The following is a 21,905-nucleotide window of genomic DNA, read 5'->3' on the forward strand; positions in this document are numbered from 1 at the left end:
GGAGCGAATCTGTAAACAAGCAGCTCATTGGCTGGCTAGGTGTGCCACAAGCCAATCACAATCACTTGACCGGAAAGGCATGCAGTGTTGCCAGATTGGGCAGGTTTAGGTGCTTTTTGGCTGGTTTTGAAAATATTTTGGGGTGGAAAACGTTAGCAATATCTGGCAACACTGAAGGCATATCTGCTTGGGCGGAAGCCTTCTGCGGCAGTTACATTTTGACACGCGAGCAATGTTTCACCATAAAAATTCTGTAATTTCCATCTGTTTTCCGCGATCACAGAAAATCATTGGCCCTATGAGAGTGAGACAGTGAGAGAGCCACCCCCCCCCCCAAAAAAAAAAAAAAAATCTTAACGGATTTACACGATTTGGAAAAATGACTTTTTCAGAACTGAAAAAAACAGAGCTTACGGCTCAACAGTATTATTTTGAGAAATAAAACAATCTTTGGATATACATTTGTTCATTTTTGCATACATATTACTCATTCTCTGCAGTGGTCTGAATTATTTGTTATTAAATAGTTAATGTAAGTAAGTAAATGTTAATAAGTCAAATTTACTACTTTAAAAAAAACATTTTTAAAAAATCGTGGGCGTATCGAATCGTGGGTCAAAAATCACGATACGAATCGAATCGTGAGTTGGGTGTATCGTTACAGCCCTACTACTTACAATGGACAATATCACAACATGTTGTAAGTGTTTACATATGTTGTATGTATGAGTTAAGTATACAAGTATTTTCCATTTCCTGAGCAAAGCACTCTTTATTCAAGCCTGACTAATATCCTTACTACTTCCCAGGTGCCTGGGACAGGTGATCTTTTAGTTTTTACTTTTGCATTTTAGTAGTGATCGTTAAAATCCTGATGCTTAACTAGAGTAAACAAGTTGGATGGTTTCTTTGTTTTGCAGATGCTTTATGTTACATAAATAAATTAATACATTAATTTCTGACCTGTTGGCTCACATGGGTTTTGTTCATGATTTAGGCACCGGATATGCCACCAGATACATCAGAATACAGGAAATAAAATCTAGCTAATTCAAAATTTCCCGGGGGAGGACCCCCAGAACCCCCCCCCCTTTATTTAGTCACAGCATGGCCACCCCTTGTATATCCTTGGCCCCCCTTTGGCCACCCCATGTAAAAAAATCCTGGCTACGCCACTGCTCACTATTAGAGAATGTGTCTTACTGAGGAGCAGGTCATGTGACTCTCAGAGAGATGATCTTACCTCAGTGTCTCCAGTTTACAGTGAGGATTCTCCAGTACAGCACAGAGACGCTTCACTCCTGAGTCTCCCAGATTATTATTGGACAGATTCAGGTATCTCAGGTGTGAGGGGTTTGATCTCAGAGCTGAACTCAGAGCAGCACAACCTTCATCTGAGACACCACAACCCCACAACCTGCAGAGACACAATGACACACACTTCATCAACAGATTTTCATCTTGGTTTAATTCTTACTTTAAAGATGATGAGTGTAAAATCAATTTTATTATTCAGAATGTCATGAGGATTTAATATCACCTGTTTATTCTCATTAACAGTGTAATTAATAATGATAATACTGAGTGTTATATTGAGTTTCTCTCCTCTGTTGTGTGTGATATTAAACCATCAGCAGCTGAAGCCGAACAGAGAACAGCAGAGAGACCATGAACTTTAATGAGAGAGAGAGAGAGAGAGAGAGAGAGAGAGAGAGAGAGAGAGAGAGAGAGAGACACTGAATCTCAGATGGTTCTCTACTAGACTTATAGTGCACTACACAGGGGCAATAAACTTGTTTCTCCAGAGTCTACAGAGTGCATTTATAGAACACTATAGATTTATATTATTGTAGAATCAGAGAAGTAAACAATGATTATTCCATATAAATCCTACAAACATTCAGCCACTCGTTCTTGAGACAGCGTGCGAAGAAGAGTTTCAGAAAAAATGGACAGAAAACCCGAAAACATACCGGTTTCACCTCTCAGTGTCGGAGGCATAAAAATATCAGTGTAATTTATGACGATGTTCGTTTGTCTAATTACTTTTTCATCCTTCAAAAAGAGGGAGCACATATAAACAGTGCTGTAATTTCAACACCAGTCACCTGCCAGCAGAGGTGGACAAAATACCCAACTGCATTACTGAAGTCAAAGTACAGATCCCACTGGTCAAATGTTACTCCGATACAAGTGAAAGTTGTCCAGTCAAATTTTTACTTAAAGTTCTGAAGTATTTGCTTTTAAATATACTGAAGTATTAAAAGTACATTTTCTGTCAACACATTGTTGTATTATTGTCACAACGCTGACAAAACCTAACGCCTCTGAAGCAACCGACTGGATTTACTGACTAACTTGTAGAACCTGGAGAATAAACACCTGGTAGAACGTTATTAAATGAAACACAACTTACAACCAAGCAGAATCATCAATAAGATGCTCGCTAGGTTCTCTCTTTGCCTACTGGTAAAAAAAAATACGTAGTAGCTATAGTAATTATGCAAGGTCACAAAAGCTACAACGTTAACGTTACCAAAGACAGAAATGTGAATTCACAAAATGAACGCATGCTGTGTCATCATGGTGGTTTAACGTTAAGCTAGCTAGTCAGTGAAGCTCTACCTGACATGCTAGCAAAATCTTTTCAAACTCGAAATCATATTGGGTAGCTAACGCTACTAGAAAAGAAAGATTTCTACATTCTATTTATTTGGCAAAATTATGCTAAACATATTTCTGAAAGGACTTCAGATAATTCAGTTTTTACATGCTAACTAACAGTGTGCAAGTTAACAAGTGGTGTGTTTGCGTTAGCTATGGACAAGGCTATGGCAACTTGGCGGGAAAATCCATAGAAAGTCATTTGACTAACCAGACTGCATCGCTATGGCAACATTATAACTAGCTCTAAAAGCACAGACAACTTCATTACAAGCTTTCTCTTGGAATAAAATATGTTTACATACGTTTACATATGTGACGCCTCACCAAATCCAGGGACACATGTCGGCCAAAACGAATCCGAGATAATCGCAAAAGAAGCATTTTTTTTTTTTCGAAATTTGTGATTTTCATTTTTTTCCATCATGTGCAAGTTGAGATCTTGCAGAATGCAATCAGTATTTCAGATAATAGATTGTTTTGTTGGAAAAGCATACATTTTTTGTTGCAAATTGTCTCGTTTTTGTCAGGACTGTAGCCTGCTGGGGTGTGTGAATAAATTACCATATGGGCCATTCACATGATGATTTAAGTCTTTTTTTTTTTTTTTGCCAATCAGCTGCATGATACGAGCTGAGCACATGGCTACTTAACCTGCATACAGGCATGTCATTTCACTATGGAACGAGGAAGCTAAACAGAGCGCAGCGGAGCTGAAACACTGCAAAGCAAACAGACACACAGTATTTACATCGGAGATAAACATTTCTAGCAAAAAAAAAAAAAAAACAGCCAAAACGAAGTGTTCTCAGATTACATTCCATCGGAGGCATTGATGTGTGCAAGGCGCCATTTCTCTTTCTGATGGGGTAAGTTAATTAATCTAAGGCCGTGTGGTTATTTTTGCATGTAACGGAGAGTGTTGTGGTTTGGTTAAGCCTCGTGCATTTCACGCGCGCCCTCCGTGCGTTTTTTGCATGTAGACCGGCCGTAGGAGCGCGTACCGTACGGCCGGTTGTGATTGAGGCTTTACATGAAACTAGTGTTGTGTTAGTTGTGTCATCGTGCTATCTTTCTTTCTTACGGTGTGAGTAATTTTTCAACCACAAAACGTTAATGTATACTTTAGGACTTATTTTTGTACTTCATAATTGTGTTGGGCATACTTTGCATGGAAGGAAAATTGACGTGGTGATTTGTTTATATGAAAGTAGCATCGTGCTTGCTGGTAGGGGGTAGGGCTTTCCTTAATATCATGCAAATGAGCACCATTATGTGCCTGCCCTACACCCAGAGTAGCTGAGATGGAAAACTTTGAGGGCGATTTTCTCCCTTTTCTGTTTTAAGAAGTATACACTTTCAAAAGGCCACACATTCTTCAAATATGGTTAGATCTCCACATGGAAGGCATCATTGGAAAGCTTAGAAACTGTACTTTCTGAATCTGTCAATAACTCAAAATGCCCCCGGGCAGACATGTGTCCCTGGATTCTGGATTTGGGCACATATGCTTCTGCAGGTTGGACCGTGAGTTTTTGGAGGCCATAATGTGGTTTGTTTTAGGCAAACAAAGCAAACATTTAAAATGAAACAAATCTTTATTCCTTTCCCCAGAAGAACCGCCTCCTTCCATTCTGCCATCAACTGATCGTGTTCACATAATGCTGCGGAGTAACTGAACTTGATTTTATAGTCTATGAACGTGACGTGACCCTAGTGATTACTGATCGGCTGTCTCAGTGTCACCTGCGAAAAAAACAAATCACGTTTTAGAAAAGAAAAAACATCCACTTTCTAAACTGCTTCATAGTAACGAGTAACGAGGACCTTGACAGAAATGTAGTGGAGTGAAAAGCACAATATTTGTCTTTCAAATGTAGTGAAGTTAAAGTCATAAGTTTAAAAAACAAAACAAAAAAACAAGTACAGATACTCAAAAAGTGTACTTAAGTACTCAAGTAAATTTACTTGGTTACTGTCCACCTCTGCCTGTCAGTAACGTGATAGAGAGCGCCACTTACAAACATGGCTGATCTGAACTACAACACCCAAGAACCACAGCACCCTCTATCACCTGTCTATTAATTACACCTGCCACTCATTTCCTGGTTAATCAGCCCACGCTATATAAACACCTCTCCCACACTCACTCCATGTGAAGTATCGTTCAGTGTCTTACCCGGCATACCAAGCCTTGTTATTCTGCCTGCCTTATCGTGTTCTCGACCCTCGTTGTTGTCTCGTTAACCTAGACCTTATTACTCTGTCTGATGATCGATCAGTCGACCCCTGCCTGTCCCTCGACTTCGATTTCTTCTAGCGTTTTGGATTTGTTTGCAAGTCTGCATTCCCCGCTCTCCCCTACACATACATCTGTAAGTGCCTGCATCCTGACATCCCCCAATCTGGATGCAGGTTCCCTCAAAATAAAGCTGAAGGTCTGCACTTTGAGCTCATCTTCATTATTTAATTTCATCAACATACTGTGGAGGATAAAAAAATAAAAAATCATCCATGTCCTGGCTGGATTCAGGGGGGGGCCTGGGTTCAATGTTAAAAAAATGTATGTAAAAAATTTTATCACATCACAGTTAAACTCGACATTCCACACCATCCCTGAAATTTTCATGCAACGAGAAAGGAAAGAAAGATGAATGGAACTTTGTAATATTTCTGTTGCACTTGTTTTTACAGTAAAATTCGAGCCATGCTGCCTGTTAAAAGCCTAAAACCTCTGCTTCAGTCTCACTATTAGAGAATGGGTCTTACTGAGGAGCAGGTCATGTGACTCTCAGAGAGATGATCTTACCTCAGTTTCTCCAGTTTACAGTGAGGATTCTCCAGTACAGCACAGAGACGCTTCACTCCTGAGTCTCCCAGATTATTATTAGACAGATCCAGTTCTCTCAGGTGTGAGGGGTTTGATCTCAGAGCTGAACTCAGAGCAGCACAGCCTTCATCTGAGACACCACAACCCCACAACCTGCAGAGACACAATGACACACACTTCATCAACAGATTTTCATCTTGGTGTAATAGTGGTTGTGAAGATGATGTCTCATGTTGGACTGTCTCTATTCTCTTCACCAATCACAAGCTATTATTAATAATGACTCAAACATTATCACTGTTACTGACATTAAGGCCCTGTCCACACAGCAACGGATTCAGGTGAATCTGATAAAATTGTTTATTGTTTCGGCCTGGCGTCCACACGGCACCGGCGTTTTGGGTGCCCCAAAACGAAATCTTTTGAGAACGGGTTCCAGAGTGGAAAGATCTGGCAACGGCACCGTTGCGAAATCGTCTGGATGAGTAGAACGGATTTGTTTACGATGACGTCACAACCACATGACTGAGTGCTTCACGCCGGGCATAGACATATAAACATAGACGCCGCCTTCCACGTAGAATCATACGTCATCCTCGCCGCCATATTGGATGGGGCAAAGCGGAGAATAAAGATGCCTCATTCATGTGCTGCGCTTAACTGTACCAACAGGTTTACCGTCCAAACGAGATCACATGGGATTACCTTTCACAGGTGAGACTGGAAAAATACTTTTCATTGTATTTGGTCATTATAACGTAATTTTACGAACAGATTTTTCTGACTTTGTGGCTAATATGAAGTCTCGCGCATAACAGCCGCTCGGTGAAACCTGTCTCCAAACAATTTATAATTTATAAATAAATTTATAATTTATTTCATAGCCCACCCAACCAATTTCACCACCAGCTGTCAGATGGTGATGGCGCACTCAAAAATAAAAGAGATTGGAAGCATGTCAGACTGTGAAGCAATCACATGGAGCAATCCCATTGTAAAATGGTTTAATTGAGTTTTTTTTTTCCATATAGCACTGTATTATTGCAAAAATTGTTTTTGGAGACAGGCTATAAAATATCTGCACGGCATTTAATGAAAGTGATGCGGAGACGGCACGGCACGGCTTCAGCAGCGTAAGCACAGCACATTATTCTACACGATCCCCGCTGAGCTCCAAAACATGCCTTGATGTGTAGATATCGTTAGTAGCCTACGATAGTAGCAGTGGAATAAAAAAAGTTTAGGTCACACCTCCCACGGAATATTGACGGGTATTTCGCACACCGTTTATAATCATCACATTAAAAGTTATATGTGCTGTTTTGATGCCTGTTTGTTTCCCAAATATATACATGTGTGTCTTAATGGGTGAATAAAAGGTATCGAGTTAAATATTATTGTAGAAAGGGGCTTTATGAAGTTCAGTCCATTTACTTGCATTGGTTTACGGGGAAGATTTGCCACATCCAATATGGCGGACACTCTGACGTATCCCAGCAACGGGCCACCAGGCTCAATGCGGCGTCCATGTTTATATGTCTATGACGCCGGGTAGAAGAAGGGGTTTATGCGCATGCGTCCTTACTTCTTCTATTGTTCTGGTGTCTCCGATGGGACCGTCTTACAGCGCACGTAGAGGTGTGGCATGTGTATTGCATCGTTTTCAGCAAGCATTGCGTTGCCATATGTACCTGATATTTTACTAATCCGTTGCCCATGTGGACGCGATATTTTTTTTTAAAAACCTCGTTGCCGTTGTCGTGTGGATGTACCCCAAGTTTACTTGAGGTGCAAATGATTCAGCAAAAAGTCAATAATTTAAAGGTTTAAGTGAAGAGTCAAGTTTTGTAGAATTTATCTCTGCTTGACTGGATTTTTAAATGATCACATATTTAATTGTAAAGACACCTATTTCTTTAAAGTAAAAGTGATTCTGAGGAGAAATGATCACTTCATGACTAATATATTTGTTCTGCATGTTTTACTTTTACAGAAAAGTTTAATTGATTACACTGTATACAACTATTAACTGCTGCTTTAGTGAGTTATTGTGACTCTCAGAGAGATGATCTTACACCAGTGTCTCCACTTTACAGTGAGGATTCAGTGAGAAAATGTTTAGTTTTGGGAGCTGTTTACGATGGAATCAAGAAGATTTGGTACCAAAAGAACATTTGGGATATGAGAATAACAGTTCAAGTCTTGCTGTTGTTAAGACGCATTGTACGCGATCCCAAGAAAGCATTTTTCAAAGCAAGATGGCTGAGTTTTTCTGTGATTTTTATCTGCATGTGTTTGGGGTTGAGAATTCAGTGTAATTCTGGAATTGTTATTAGAAGGAGAAAGCTGAACATTCGCAAACAGTAAGTAAATCGTATGAGAACCCTTGTGTATTGCTTTTGGAAGAGAATTTTAGCTTGTATGAAGTTAAAACTTAGTGATTTATTTTATGAGTATAATTAAAAACATCGTTAGATAATGTGTGTTTTGTTGTTCTGCTTGAAATCTTTAATTCTCGAGTTCCATATTCTCCAGTTTGGGTCTATATTATTAGCATAACAGTCAAAGTGTAAAATTCATTCAAAAATTTAAGAAAAAATGTATGCATTTTTTAAAATATTGAGCAAAACTTTTGTTGGTGAGCGGCTTTCATGTTACTCGTTACATCGGAATTTAGCTCAAATTTCCAAATCCTAAAATCACTTTAAAAAAAAAACCCAAAACCCTTGGTTGTATTCCTATGACTTCTGGTGTGGGAGTAGTTTTCCCTTCTAGTAACTGGTGTAAGCCGTACCGATTTTATTGCCCTCTTTGTTGTTACATATTTTAACAATATATACACGGGACACAGCTTGTACCCCTGGATCCTGCAACTGATAATGGGTTTAATCCTGCTGATCCACTGAGCTGCTTCTGTAACGTAGATCTGGCAACCCTGTTCAGAGCAGTGAGACGGAGACGCCCTGAGAGAATATTTACCATTTTATCCATTTATTAATCTATTAGACAGTGGCGGAACAACTGCACACAAGGCCCCGGGGCAAAACACCAAATCAGGGCCCCCCACGGCAAAACTGCAAACAAATTAGAAGGCTTGCGGCATATAGGCCTACTCAGGCTATATCTAACAAAAAGCAGTTTTTAAATGTGCCCTTCCACCAAAAACATTTAATACTGGCTCTTTTTGAAATACCATAGTTCACTCCGAGTTGCATATGCATGCTGCATGTGAAAATGTAATTCTACTCCCATTCCCTGTATTAGCTGAAGAAAGAAAATAGTCAGAAAAATGAGTGGATCAAAAAAAGCCATACGAAGTGATGTCACTTCGAAAATTAGTATTCATGGCCTCGCCCACCTTGGCTTGCGACCGCCGACGGGAAGAAAGCGCGAGGAGAGAAATGTAATTCACCCCGAAGTGCGGCGCGGTGCTCCACATCAGTTTCGTTTCTAACGGTGGCTCCAGCCCGACTTTGCACGCTCGTAACTCGGGCAGGGGAGGTCCCAGCCTCCCCAGACTTGGCAGCCAGCGGCCTCTGCCCTCTCCCAAACAAATGAGTGCTCCCAGGGCGGGCTCGCTCCACGCCACTGGATGCAATTTGCCCTGAGGCGCGGCGCGGTGCTCCTCATCAGTTTCGTTTCAACGGCGGCTCCAGCCCGACTTTGCATGCTTGTAACTCGGGCAGGGGAGGGCCCAGCCTCCCCAGATTTGGCAGCCAGTGGCCTCTGCCCTCTCCCGAACGAAAGAATGCTCCCAGGGCGGGCTAGCACCGCGCCACGGGACGTAATTCGCCCCGAGGCGCGGTGCTCTGCATCAGTTCCGTTTCAACGGCGGCTCCAGCCCGACTTTGCATGCTCATAACTCGGGCAGGGGAGGTCCCAGCCTCCCCACACTTGGCAGCCAGCGGCCTCTGCCCTCTCCTGAATGAAAGAGTGCTCCCTGGGGGGGCTAGCTCCACGCCTCGGGACGTAATTCACCTAACCCTAGGTCCCAGCCTCCCCAGACTTGGCAACCAGCAACCCCTGCCCTCTCCTGAATGAACCAGCGCTGCCAGGGCCAGTCAGCTCCCAGCCAGGGGATGTTATTCCCCCCACACACCCCGAGGCAAGCTCCGCTCCATGCCTCGTGCCTTGATGAGAGCCGCTGCCATAGGGAGTATTCAATTTAATAAATACATAAATGAATGAATGAATGAATGAATGAATGAATGAATGAAATGACTCCCTCCCAGTCGCGCGCGCACACATACAAGTGTTCTGGTTGGGGAGAGAGCTCCCTTCCTCTGCTCTCCCTCTCCTCTTATAGGCTTACTGGGGAAGACACACAAACACACGTTAATTCCCGTCAGGTGCAGTGATTCTGCCACTTACCTTCCCTGACTCCGCCCTCCATTCACAGACCGATGCTCGGCCACGCCCCCACTGCCACATCTACACTGTTATTGGTCAAAACATTGATGTCGAGACCATAATAGCCAACCGAAACAGTTTTTACAAAGACACCCACATCCGCTTGTTCTGACCCACTGGAGGTAGCGTCACAGTGCTGTTAGCCAATCAGAGGTAACACGTTTACTAGGGTGCATCAGTTGCCCTCGCTTTCATAAAATCTGATGCATTTTTGTTTGGGTGTTCCTTTTCACCAATAAAGACATCCTGTAAAATTTTTTGACCATATTCAAAAGTCTAATGGTGGCACCAAGAGGTTCATTTTTTGCCAAAAAACGCTTATTTTATGTTTTCGCGTAAGGTTTGAATCACAATGTTGAACTCCATTTCTTGATTTCTTGTGAGCCAGAGATCATGTTAAGAACCTTTGCAAGGGATTGAGAATCATTAATGTGATTCATAATACATTTGCATTGTTTAAAAGTAGTTGAACAATGATTCAATGAACAGCTAAAACTCAAACTGTGCTTGATAATATATTTAGAATACGTACTAAAAATGTGTATCTAAGATATTTGGTATACTCTATAGGCTGGGCTCATGCTAGCCGCTCGTACATCCGCAAATTGCGAAGTTTTATTCCAATTTGCGAAAAGAAAATCATCTGTATTCGCATTTTATGCGAAAGTCATTTAAAGTTTAAGCAAAATCCATCAAACAATTGCGATTTCTCAAGATAAACAGTACCTTTCAGAGCCTGAATTTGGGCACGGGATTGCGGGTATCGCGCATATTTTTTTAAATTCCCGCACCTTTAACAATTCTAATGCGGGAGATTCCCGCACACATTGCCTGACAACGTCAATCTAATAATGGATCAGTGTGAATGCGTGACTACCTTCTGTTCTCAAGGTTACTTGAATTTAACCCTCCTTTTACTGACTGACCCCCCTCTCCCCCCGTAGCCTACTCAGAAAAAAAAACAGCAGCAGACACACACACAGATACAGCGCACGCACTCTTCCTCTCTCGGACTTTCGCTGTAAAACACATGGACAGCTGGCTAAAACGTACAAGTGCAGTGGCAGAAGTTTCCCCTGCTAAGAGGAAAACTCCTGAATCCGATGGTGGTAATAGCAGTGTGAGTGATACCGTTGAGAATACTGCTGAGAACACACAGGACGAGACCGCTAACGTTAACGTTGCGAAGGGGATTAGATCAGAGCATGGCTATAAGAAAAAAGTATTTACAAGGAAAAGCAAAGGACACTGATGCTGACAAAAGGGATGACCACTAGGAGAAAGAGTAGGGAAGACTACATGAGAGTCATTCTATAATTAGGGGTACATCTCAAGTCCATGTGCTGTATTTGTCAATTTCATTAACTAACTTCAGCCAATGATCTTTTGTACATTAGCACACATTTCTCTTTTATATAATACAAAAAGTCAACAAATTACATCATTTTACTCTGCAAAAATGCATATATAATACTGGAATTTGGTGTTTTTATGCTGTCCGATTTTCCAAATGTCAGGTTTGGTCTTCATATTTACATTTAAAAAAAAAGGTTTTTGTTTAAAATTTTTACAAATATTTATTCATGGTAATTATTATAATATGACAAAAGTGTTTAAAAGCCTAAAATGCTTTATAAATTAAATGAAGAATTTTGTGTGCGTCCAAGAAAACTTATGTCAACTGTGTTACCCACTGAACCCCCCCCCCATAAATCGGCAAATGGTTTGGTCCTAAGTCATGTGACCAACATCATGTGACCAACATCATGTGATGTCATATCCTCTTTGGTGGGAAATTTGAAGACCGTGTGGTAAGTTTTGAGTAGGGGTCGACCGATAATCGGCCTGGCCGATATATCGGGCCGATATTCTGCATTTTTAGGGTTATCGGTATCGGCCATAATTTCCACCGATATGCCGATAACATGCCTTTTTGCAGCCATTTCGTTCCTAACGCGACTGTCACTGCATGTCCTTTCCTGCACTCGCCTCTCTGAGTTCAAGAACACGGTCCCGCCCACCACAACCTCTGATTTGTTTGGCACAAGAGATATAGCCAATCGACACGCGCAGCTAAACACTCTGAACTGTTTCAAGGCGCCCGTATCAAGGTAAGGACACGCTGCTTTTGCCGCAATAAGTCACAAACACACAAGTTGCAAAAGCACAACATCATTATATGTTTACATTCTTCATCTACTACTCGTTAAAATTGTCCATTTGCATCTGTGTAGCCAGGCAAACTTAGCTTACGGAAGGAAGCACTTGAATTAGCCTACAACCAACTAGTCTCGCTGAAACAGCATAACGTGGGCTGCAGTCATTTTTAAATCCCCGTCTGGAAACGTTGTGAATGTGTCAGTAGTTCTACTCGAACAGTAGAATGACAGCCATACAGAGAGGTGGTCAAGGCAACTTTATAAAGCGCTATTTGAACATTTAAACAAGCCAGGCGTGACTAGTATTTATAATCCTCGCGCAAGTGATTCTCCTCGCTAGCACTTCTGATTCGGAAAGCGATATACTCTTAAAGGAGCAGTCGCTCCTAATAGGGAGTGATAGCCTACTTTACTGTATGTTTGATTTTACTTTTTAAAAAATGCTGCAGGCAGCTCCCTACACTTGGTTTGTTATTTAAAAACTACTTGAAGTTGGTAAGTCTTACTTAGTTCTTAGTGTAAAAGAATCCAGAGTGTATTTTCATTTATTTTCCACTGAAAATGGTGAGCTGTAATATAGTAGGGAGTGATTTTATTTTTTTATTGGTGAATATTTATTTTATTATTATCTTATTTCTCATTTTATTCTAACTGTTTGACTTTATTGTACAAATGCTGCTGGCATCTCCCTGCACAAAATTTCATGTTCAATTTTACAATTAAACATACATTTCATGGATATGAAGGTCTGTGTCAGTGTGTGCTATGTTTAATTTCATGTGAATTATAATGTTTACATTTATCGGTTGCACATATCGGTTATCGGCATCCCAATTCCATAATAATCGGTATCGGTATCGGCCCTGAAAAAAACATATCAGTCGAGCCCTAGTTTTGAGTTCACCTCTTCAATATTTTCATCAATACTGTTGTATAGTCCTAGAGAGGGTTAATTGTCTGTCAACATATTCATATAAACCTGATTTAGAAATTGTATTTACAAAGTATACAGCTAAAGATAATAAAAATATGAATTGATTAAGGTCTTGTAGTGAAAGCTCTGAGGTCTGCAGTTAGCACAACACTCTAAAAATGGCCGAAATGTCAACTGTGTTACCGTCAACTGTGTTACCCATCAGCTATGACACAGTTGAGGAGGAGTATGTTTTTGTCACTTAATCTTCATATTGACAGACAAGAATGATTTGTGTTTTAGGGAGATGGGTTTGTCTGCTGCTGAGAAGCAGCGCAGGTACAGGGCACGGCGTGATGCTGATCCCGAGAGAAGGGCTGCATATTTGCAGAAACACAGGGAGAACTGGCATGAGGACAAAAAAATAGGGAAGGTGGAAATTGATAAGGACATATGGTCTGAGATTTCAGAGTTGTGAACAAACCAATATAAAAGGAAACATGAAATAAATAAGATACACAAATATAAAACTGAATGAGTTACTTAAAAGAAAAAAGATGAAAATCAGTTGTATGAGTTGGAAAACGTGTCAAAAAATACATCTGTACTACAGACACCACGGTTTAATATGTTCAATTTGTTAAATAAGCTACGTTTCTCTGAAATTGTGTCTAAATGTTGTTTTAACAGTTCACCTGAATTCATCAGCTTATTTGTAGTTAAATTTAAAACAATAAAAAGCTCTTTTTATCCTAAAAAGTGTCCTCTTGTTCTTCTGCCCTGTCAACTGTTACTCCCGTCAATTGTGTTACATTGCCTGTCAACTGTGTTGCAAGTGTTTTTTGTGCTATAAATCTCTTATGTGTTTGATGAACTGTAAAATAAAAGATTGGGGATTATCTCTGGATAGGGAAGTCTTGTATAAGGAGGGAGAACAACTCTAAATTTGACGTAACAAGGATTTATGTTGAAAAAAGTGTCATTCTGCATCACAGTGAACCATAAAATCCTATTTATGAAGCTCAAAATTCATATTTTCCATAACAGTTGTACAGATTAATTAAAAACATCTTGTTAATGGACTTAAGCACTTTCAAACAAATGTGTTTTCAAATGTGTAGTATTTTTATACATGTTTAAGATGACATAACATTTGTCCGTAACACGGTTGACAAAATAAACAATCAAATGTTCATTTTCATTAAAATATTTTAAAAGTAATTTAAGATTAAGCTTGGCAATTAATTTGTTTAGGAACTTGAGGGTATATACCATGGAAACATATAGGTTATTTATTGAAAAAGAATACTGATATTTTGAGATTTTGCTTTACATGAAATGTACCCCTAATTATAGAATGACTCATATGTACAAGAATCCTGCACTCAGCAAAGATGAATTGTTCAGTGTTGAGAACAATTAGATTTTTTTTTTTAATTAAAGATGGCATATGACACAGGAGACAGGGCTATATGGTATAAGAGAATCCTGAAAAGTCAACAAAGACTGTTGTCATGTTAACGTTCTATATGTGGACTGAAACAAAGTTTGTAAATTCATTCAGTGTTAAGAACAGTTTGATAGTGTTTTCTTATTTTAATTGTAGACATTAAACAGAGGACAGGGATGATCAGATCAGACATGAGAATAGAAAAATGATAAAAAAGATGATATAAAAATGTTATAAAAGGAAAAAGCAAAGGTCACTGATTAAAGAGATGGCCACTAAAAGAAGAGACAAATAACACACAGTTAAGAGAATCCTGAAAAGTCAGCAGACTGGTTTAAGTTAGATTTTAAGTTAGACTTGCTGTGTCAATAAATTCATTGAGTGCTATTAAGAACAGACTGATTTTTTTCTTTTTTTTATAATTAAACAAAGCAGTGACACTTAAAGAATAGTGCATGAAGATGAGGAAGAAGCAGCTGTGTAAAGCAACACTAAGGAGTAGGGCTCGACCGATATGTTTTTTTCAGGGCCGATACCGATTATTATGGAATTGGGATGCCGATAACCGATATGTGCAACCGATAAATGTAAACATTATAATTCACATGAAATTAAACATAGCACACACTGACACAGACCTTCATATCCATGAAATGTATGTTTAATTGTAAAATTGAACATGAAATTTTGTGCAGGGAGATGCCAGCAGCATTTGTACAATAAAGTCAAACAGTTAGAATAAAATGAGAAATAAGATAATAAAATAAATATTCACCAATAAAAAAATAAAATCACTCCCTACTATATTACAGCTCACCATTTTCAGTGGAAAATAAATGAAAATACACTCTGGATTCTTTTACACTAAGAACTAAGTAAGACTTACCAACTTCAAGTAGTTTTTAAATAACAAACCAAGTGTAGGGAGCTGCCTGCAGCATTTTTTAAAAAGTAAAATCAAACATTCAGTAAAGTAGGCTATCACTCCCTATTAGGAGCGGCTGCTCCTTTAAGAGTATATCGCTTTCCGAATCAGAAGCGCTAGCGAGGAGAATCACTTGCGCGAGGATTATAAATACTAGTCACGCCTGGCTTGTTTAAATGTTCAAATAGCGCTTTATAAAGTTGCCTTGACCACCTCTCTGTATGGCTGTCATTCTACTGTTCGAGTAGAACTACTGACACATTCACAACGTTTCCAGACGGGGATTTAAAAATGACTGCAGCCCACGTTATGCTGTTTCAGCGAGACTAGTTGGTTGTAGGCTAATTCAAGTGCTTCCTTCCGTAAGCTAAGTTTGCCTGGCTACACAGATGCAAATGGACAATTTTAACGAGTAGTAGATGAAGAATGTAAACATATAATGATGTTGTGCTTTTGCAACTTGTGTGTTTGTGACTTATTGCGGCAAAAGCAGCGTGTCCTTACCTTGATACGGGCGCCTTGAAACAGTTCAGAGTGTTTAGCTGCGCGTGTCGATTGGCTATATCTCTTGTGCCAAACAAATCAGATGTTGTGGTGGGCGGGACCGTGTTCTTGAACTCAGAGAGGCGAGTGCAGGAAAGGACATGCAGTGACAGTCGCGTTAGGAATGAAATGGCTGCAAAAAGGCATGTTATCGGCATATCGGTGGAAATTATGGCCGATACCGATAACCCTAAAAATGCAGAATATCGGCCCGATATATCGGCCAGGCCGATTATCGGTCGACCCCTACTAAGGAGGTTGTAAAATTAGCTTAACTAAAAGGCACACAACCTTCCAAACTTTTCCTAGAGTCTTACTTGCACTGCTAGAAAAAGGCTATTGGTGTTTGATGGCATAACAGTCAGTCAGCAATGTCATGCTCTAAAGGATCTCTTTCATTTTGTGGTGGTTTTCTACCCTCCACCCGAAACCGAACAGTCCATATCTTAGACGGCTGGTGGGAATAACACTTGCATTTATCCACCCGGCCTTTGTCTGACAATGCTATCCAAATTTGGAGATATCAAAATGAAAAGTCTACTAAAAAGGATACCTCAAATGGTGACAAAAGGTTACATACTGTAGAGATCTTCAATCTGAGTAGTGGCAGAAGGTAAGACCTAAGCTATTTAAGCCCACAAGTAGTGTTCCCCACAAACTGTATAAATCCCCCCCAAACTGTGTAAATCCCCCCCATTTGAGTCACTGAGGGGGGAATTCCCCCCCATTCTGAAAAATGAAATTCAGGCCCTGCCTTTCGTGTCCATCTTCGATGTTTTGATTTATAACCAACGCCCCCGAGTTTCGAAGCTTCTTATTGGTTGACCGCAAATTACGTCTTCCAATAGCATCGGACCTTACATATAAAATGATCAATTTCCGAGTTGCGCTGATGTCGGCAATTCTCGCTCATTAGTGAACAAGATTATAGCGAGGTTTGTTTAAAATAAATTATCCGACTTTACGTATGACAAAAACTTATCTAAAAAGTGAGATAACATATTAGAATATTCTGTTAGCTTTCTCAGTTAGGGATCAAAACACGATATAACCATTCTAAAGACATATTTTCTACATAATATCAACCCTGACAGAACTTTGGAAGAACTCACAGATGAACCAGGATATATCGACCAAGTGTACCTTGTTTTCAGAGCGTTTTGACGCACATGGTTCAAAGTTTTGACTGCAAGTGTTTCACTTGAGAAATTAAATGTTAGATATAATTATAATGAAAAATATGGACTCCGTAAACCAGATTAAGCGGGTTAAATTAAACATACAATTTCATAAAAATTCATTTTTCAATATTATGTCAGTGCAAGAAACATTTAGAAGTATAACATATCTTGCTAAAAAAATTTACTTTGCTAAAAAGAAAATTGTTCTTTTAGCATTTCTTGCTAAGCGGAATTGCAAATTGCTAAAGAAAAATTTGAGTCTTTAGCACTTTCGCTAAAACAATTTGGGTCCTAGAGTGAGCACAGATAGGGTGCCATAATGTTTCATGAAAAGTGATCGAAATTTTGTCATAAAAGTCATAAAATAGCTTTTTCCATAACTTTGAGCTCCTGGTGCCAGGGGCGCAGATACGTTTTTTGAACTGGGGGGGGACAAAGCTGCCAGCAAACCAATCCCAACCCCCACCCCCAACATGTGTTGTGCTAGGAATATACTCTGATGCCCTCAGGGTGGCGACATTACTCAGCTAAGACATTATGGCAGGGAATGCCAGATTAAACATTAAAACTGCCTTCTGAGCACTGTATCTACAGGCTACCACCGAAAGAAGGAGGCTACCAGAAAGGCATCTCTACTCCGTACGATTTTACTTTCACTACAACATTACTTTGAACAGACTATCAAAAAATTGCAAGGTGATATGATAAAGTAAGGCATAGTTTACTTACAGTCGTTGTTTTTTGAAAAAAAATGATGCAATCGTTTTCTGCCTTTTCGGTTTGGCACCCTTCATCATGCCGTGTTGGGGTCCTGAACTAGGAGCTGTCCCCGATATGCCTGTCAAACTTGTTGTAGGTAACCATAGCAACCAAGCTCGAGCTCGCAACCTGTGCAGTCTGCGCAGCTCAACCAACCGAATATCAGTCTTTGTTTTGTTTTATGCGAGTTGTTGCAACTATGTATATACTGCTGTGCACCTCAATAAACCGAATGGTAATTAGTCTTTTGATTTTTCAGTGAGGTTTGCCTTATGCAAAGACAGACAGCATAGACGTTTTTCCTCCCTATAAGTGGGGGGGACCGAACGAGGTGAATTTAAATCTGGGTGGGACAAATCCCACCCTCTATCTGCGCCTGTGCCTGGTGCCACCATTAAACTTTTGAATTTTGTCAAAATATTTCACCCAGTGTGTTTTCTGACCAAAAGGAACAAAAACAAAAATGCATCATGATCGGAGGAACTTTTCATTTTTAGGGGGCAACTGATTCACCCCAACGTTTACTGATTGCTGTTAGCCAATCAGAGGTAACACATTTACATGTCATGAATATTAATGAGTAAGAGCTGAAATCCTGTCGTTCTCCTGCCACCCACTCCCCCACCACACTAGAACAGCCTGAAACAGGAGAACCACAGCATTTTTTTTTTCACCAAAACCAGCTCACAGGGCATTCATTCAGACTAGAGACCACCGCACAATTAATGAAAAAACGATGCAAGGGGACCTTTAAGAACGTAGCCTTTGGACCTTGCCATGGCAAAATTGCAAACAAACAGAAGGCCTGCGGCATATAATCAGGCTACATTAGAACAGAACTTGCTCAAAGTTTTATTTTTTATTATTACAACCCCGATTCCAAAAAAGTTGGGACAAAGTACAAATTGTAAATAAAAATGGAATGCAATAATTTACAAATCTCAAACTGATATTGTATTCACAAAAGAACATAGACAACATATCAAATGTCGAAAGTGAGACATTTTGAAATTTCATGCCAAATATTGGCTCATTTGAAATTTCATGACAGCAACACATCTCAAAAAAATTGGGACAAGGGCAATAAGAGGCTGGAAAAGTTAAAGGTACAAAAAAGGAACAGCTGGAGGACCAAATTGCAACTCATTAGGTCAATTGGCAATAGGTCATTAACATGACTGGGTATAAAAAGAGCATCTTGGAGTGGCAGCAGCTCTCAGAAGTAAAGATGGGAAGAGGATCACCAATCCCCCTAATTCTGCGCCGACAAATAGTGGAGCAATATCAGAAAGGAGTTCGACAGTGTAAAATTGCAAAGAGTTTGAACATATCATCATCTACAGTGCATAATCTCATCAAAAGATTCAGAGAATCTGGAAGAATCTCTGTGCGTAAGGGTCAAGGCCGGAAAACCATACTGGGTGCCCGTGATCTTCGGGCCCTTAGACGGCACTGCATCACATACAGGCATGCTTCTGTATTGGAAATCACAAAATGGGCTCAGGAATATTTCCAGAGAACATTATCTGTGAACACAATTCACCGTGCCATCCACCGTTGCCAGCTAAAACTCTATAGTTCAAAGAAGAAGCTGTATCTAAACATGATCCAGAAGCGCAGACGTCTTCTCTGGGCCAAGGCTCATTTAAAATGGACTGTGGCAAAGTGGAAAACTGTTCTGTGGTCAGACGAATCAAAATTTGAAGTTCTTTATGGAAATCAGGGACGCCGTGTCATTCGAACTAAAGAGGAGAAGGACGACCCAAGTTGTTATCAGCGCTCAGTTCCGAAGCCTCCATCTCTGATGGTATGGGGTTGCATTAGTGCATGTGGCATGGGCAGCTTACACATCTGGAAAGACACCATCAATGCTGAAAGGTATATCCAGGTTCTAGAGCAACATATTCTCCCATCCAGACGACGTCTCTTTCAGGGAAGACCTTGCATTTTCCAACATGACAATGCCAAACCACATACTGCATCAATTACAGCATCATGGCTGCGTAGAAGAAGGGTCCGGGTACTGAACTGGCCAGCCTGCAGTCCAGATCTTTCACCCACAGAAAACATTTGGCGCATCATAAAATGGAAGATACGACAAAAAAGACCTAAGACAGTTGAGCAACTAGAATCCTACATTAGACAAGAATGGGTTAACATTCCTATCCCTAAACTTGAGCAACTTGTCTCCTCAGTCCCCAGACGTTTACAGACTGTTGTAAAGAGAAAAGGGGATGTCTCACAGTGGGAAACATGGCCTTGTCCCAACTTTTTTGAGATGTGTTGTTGTCGTGAAATTTAAAAATCACCTAATTTTTCTCTTTAAATGATACATTTTCTCAGTTTAAACATTTGATATGTCATCTATGTTCTATTCTGAATAAAATATGGAATTTTGAAACTTCCACATCATTGCATTCCGTTTTTATTTACAATTTGTACTTTGTCCCAACTTTTTTGGAATCGGGGTTGTATTATTTTATTTATTATTTTTTTTATAGGCCGACATGGCCTGTATTTTCCATTCATTTTTTATTATGTTCCAAATAGACACTAAACAACAACAACAAAAAAATCCAGCAATCATGAATGATACACCCTCATTGTGTAAGCACGTCTTCAACTACAAAGCCGACACGGAATCCTGCATTCGTCATTAAAAAGGCATTCAACGCACCTTGCGCTCCGCAAAGTCGTTGACTATTTGAGGGATGTTAAGCGCTCTTGCTCGCTCAATCTCATTTGATAAAATGGCCAATCCACAGAGTCTCTCTTGACCCATTGCGCTCCTGAGATAATTTATCAATTTTAATTTGGAGAAGGAGCGCTCTGCTGTCGCAACTGAGACGGGGAGAGTGAGAAAAAACAAGAAGGGGTGCACACCTCACTAAATGTAGAAGTTACTGCTGGATGATCTACTACCAGCAACCTGGCCAGGCTAAGCACAGATGTGTGTCTCGCTATCTGCTCCTTGAAACAAGCCCTAAATGACACTAGTTGACCAGGAAAGCTGGAGTCAATATCCAGACTATAGTGATCACACAGTCGACGGGCCACTTCGTATAGCTCCTCGCCCTTGGCATGCTGGAGCGTATTTGGATAAATAGCCTCAAACAAATGAGCAGTCCAATTTAAACTGACAAACCTTTGTGACAGCTGCTGAATGATTACATCAAGGCATGCATAGAATATATTCACCCGAAAATAATGTTCTGCATCGGAAAGCCGACTGTCTTTGCTAAGGTGATCAAAGTGGCGCTTCACTTTTTTCAACCTGGTGGCTACAAACTGCGTTTGACTGCCCCATTTCACAGCCAATGCCAGAGTGGAAGCCTTTGCCTCATCAAACTGCTCCCTGTACTCCTGTAGAGTTCGTACAGCATTCTGCAATAATGCAGACGCTTTGAGGAGATCAACGGTCTTCTCCTGCAGTAACTGAGATGGCATTAGTGCACTCCAAAATCTTTGTCTGAAGGCTGATTAAAAATATGAACTAAAATTTAGTAATGGCCTTTTTAAGTGCATCTGCCTCATCTCGTTCATTCGTTTTCTCGCTTGTAAGTGAGAGCTTCTCGAGAGCTTTAATGACGTCTCCATATCTGTACTTTAACACAACAAGCGCATCGTAGCGGGAGGACCAGCGGGTTGGGCAGAGGCATTTCAAGGTTATGTCCCTGCTCTCTGGGCTCAATAAGTCGCCAAGTAATGCCCATCTCTTAACACTGTTGGCAACCACATCATAAAACTGTCTAATCTCTGGGATAGTTTTGACAGAATCATTCAGTACCAAATTCAGACAATGAGCCACACAGCGCACGTACAAAGCAAGGGGCTCCCGCTCCGCTATTCTCGCTTGAACACCAGAATAAATTCCGCTCATGTTCGCTGCGCCGTCATAACCCTGTCCACGGCATCTGGAGAGATCTAAGCCATTCCCTTCAATGCAGCTAATAATTCGGCCCTCCAGTTCAGAAGCGGACTCGTTCACAGTTCTCTCGAATCCAAGAAAAGCCTCAACTATCCTGATTTCACAGGGTTTTATTTTTTATTTTTTTAACCATGATAAGAATG

At 40.3% G+C, this 21,905-nt stretch overlaps 1 protein-coding gene across 9 annotated transcripts in view; it reads right to left on the bottom strand.

Annotated features, from left to right (window-relative positions):
• The window catches only part of LOC132870621 (NACHT, LRR and PYD domains-containing protein 3-like), a 627,732-nt gene that overhangs the window by 205,838 nt on the left and 399,989 nt on the right, over positions 1–21,905 (bottom strand). For all 9 annotated transcript variants that reach the window (XR_009651149.1, XR_009651150.1, XR_009651152.1 and 6 more), the window contains exons 13-14: positions 5,474–5,647; positions 1,244–1,417 (exon numbers count right to left, since the gene is read on the bottom strand). Coding sequence is in view for 4 of the 9 variants with exons in the window: in XM_060904345.1 (XP_060760328.1) it covers positions 1,244–1,417; positions 5,474–5,647 (348 nt within the window). In the remaining 5 variants the exon portion in view is untranslated. The remainder of the gene's footprint in view (positions 1–1,243; positions 1,418–5,473; positions 5,648–21,905) is intronic.

This window comes from Neoarius graeffei, chromosome 22 (genome assembly GCF_027579695.1).
Source record: "Neoarius graeffei isolate fNeoGra1 chromosome 22, fNeoGra1.pri, whole genome shotgun sequence".
Taxonomy (NCBI): domain Eukaryota; kingdom Metazoa; phylum Chordata; class Actinopteri; order Siluriformes; family Ariidae; genus Neoarius; species Neoarius graeffei.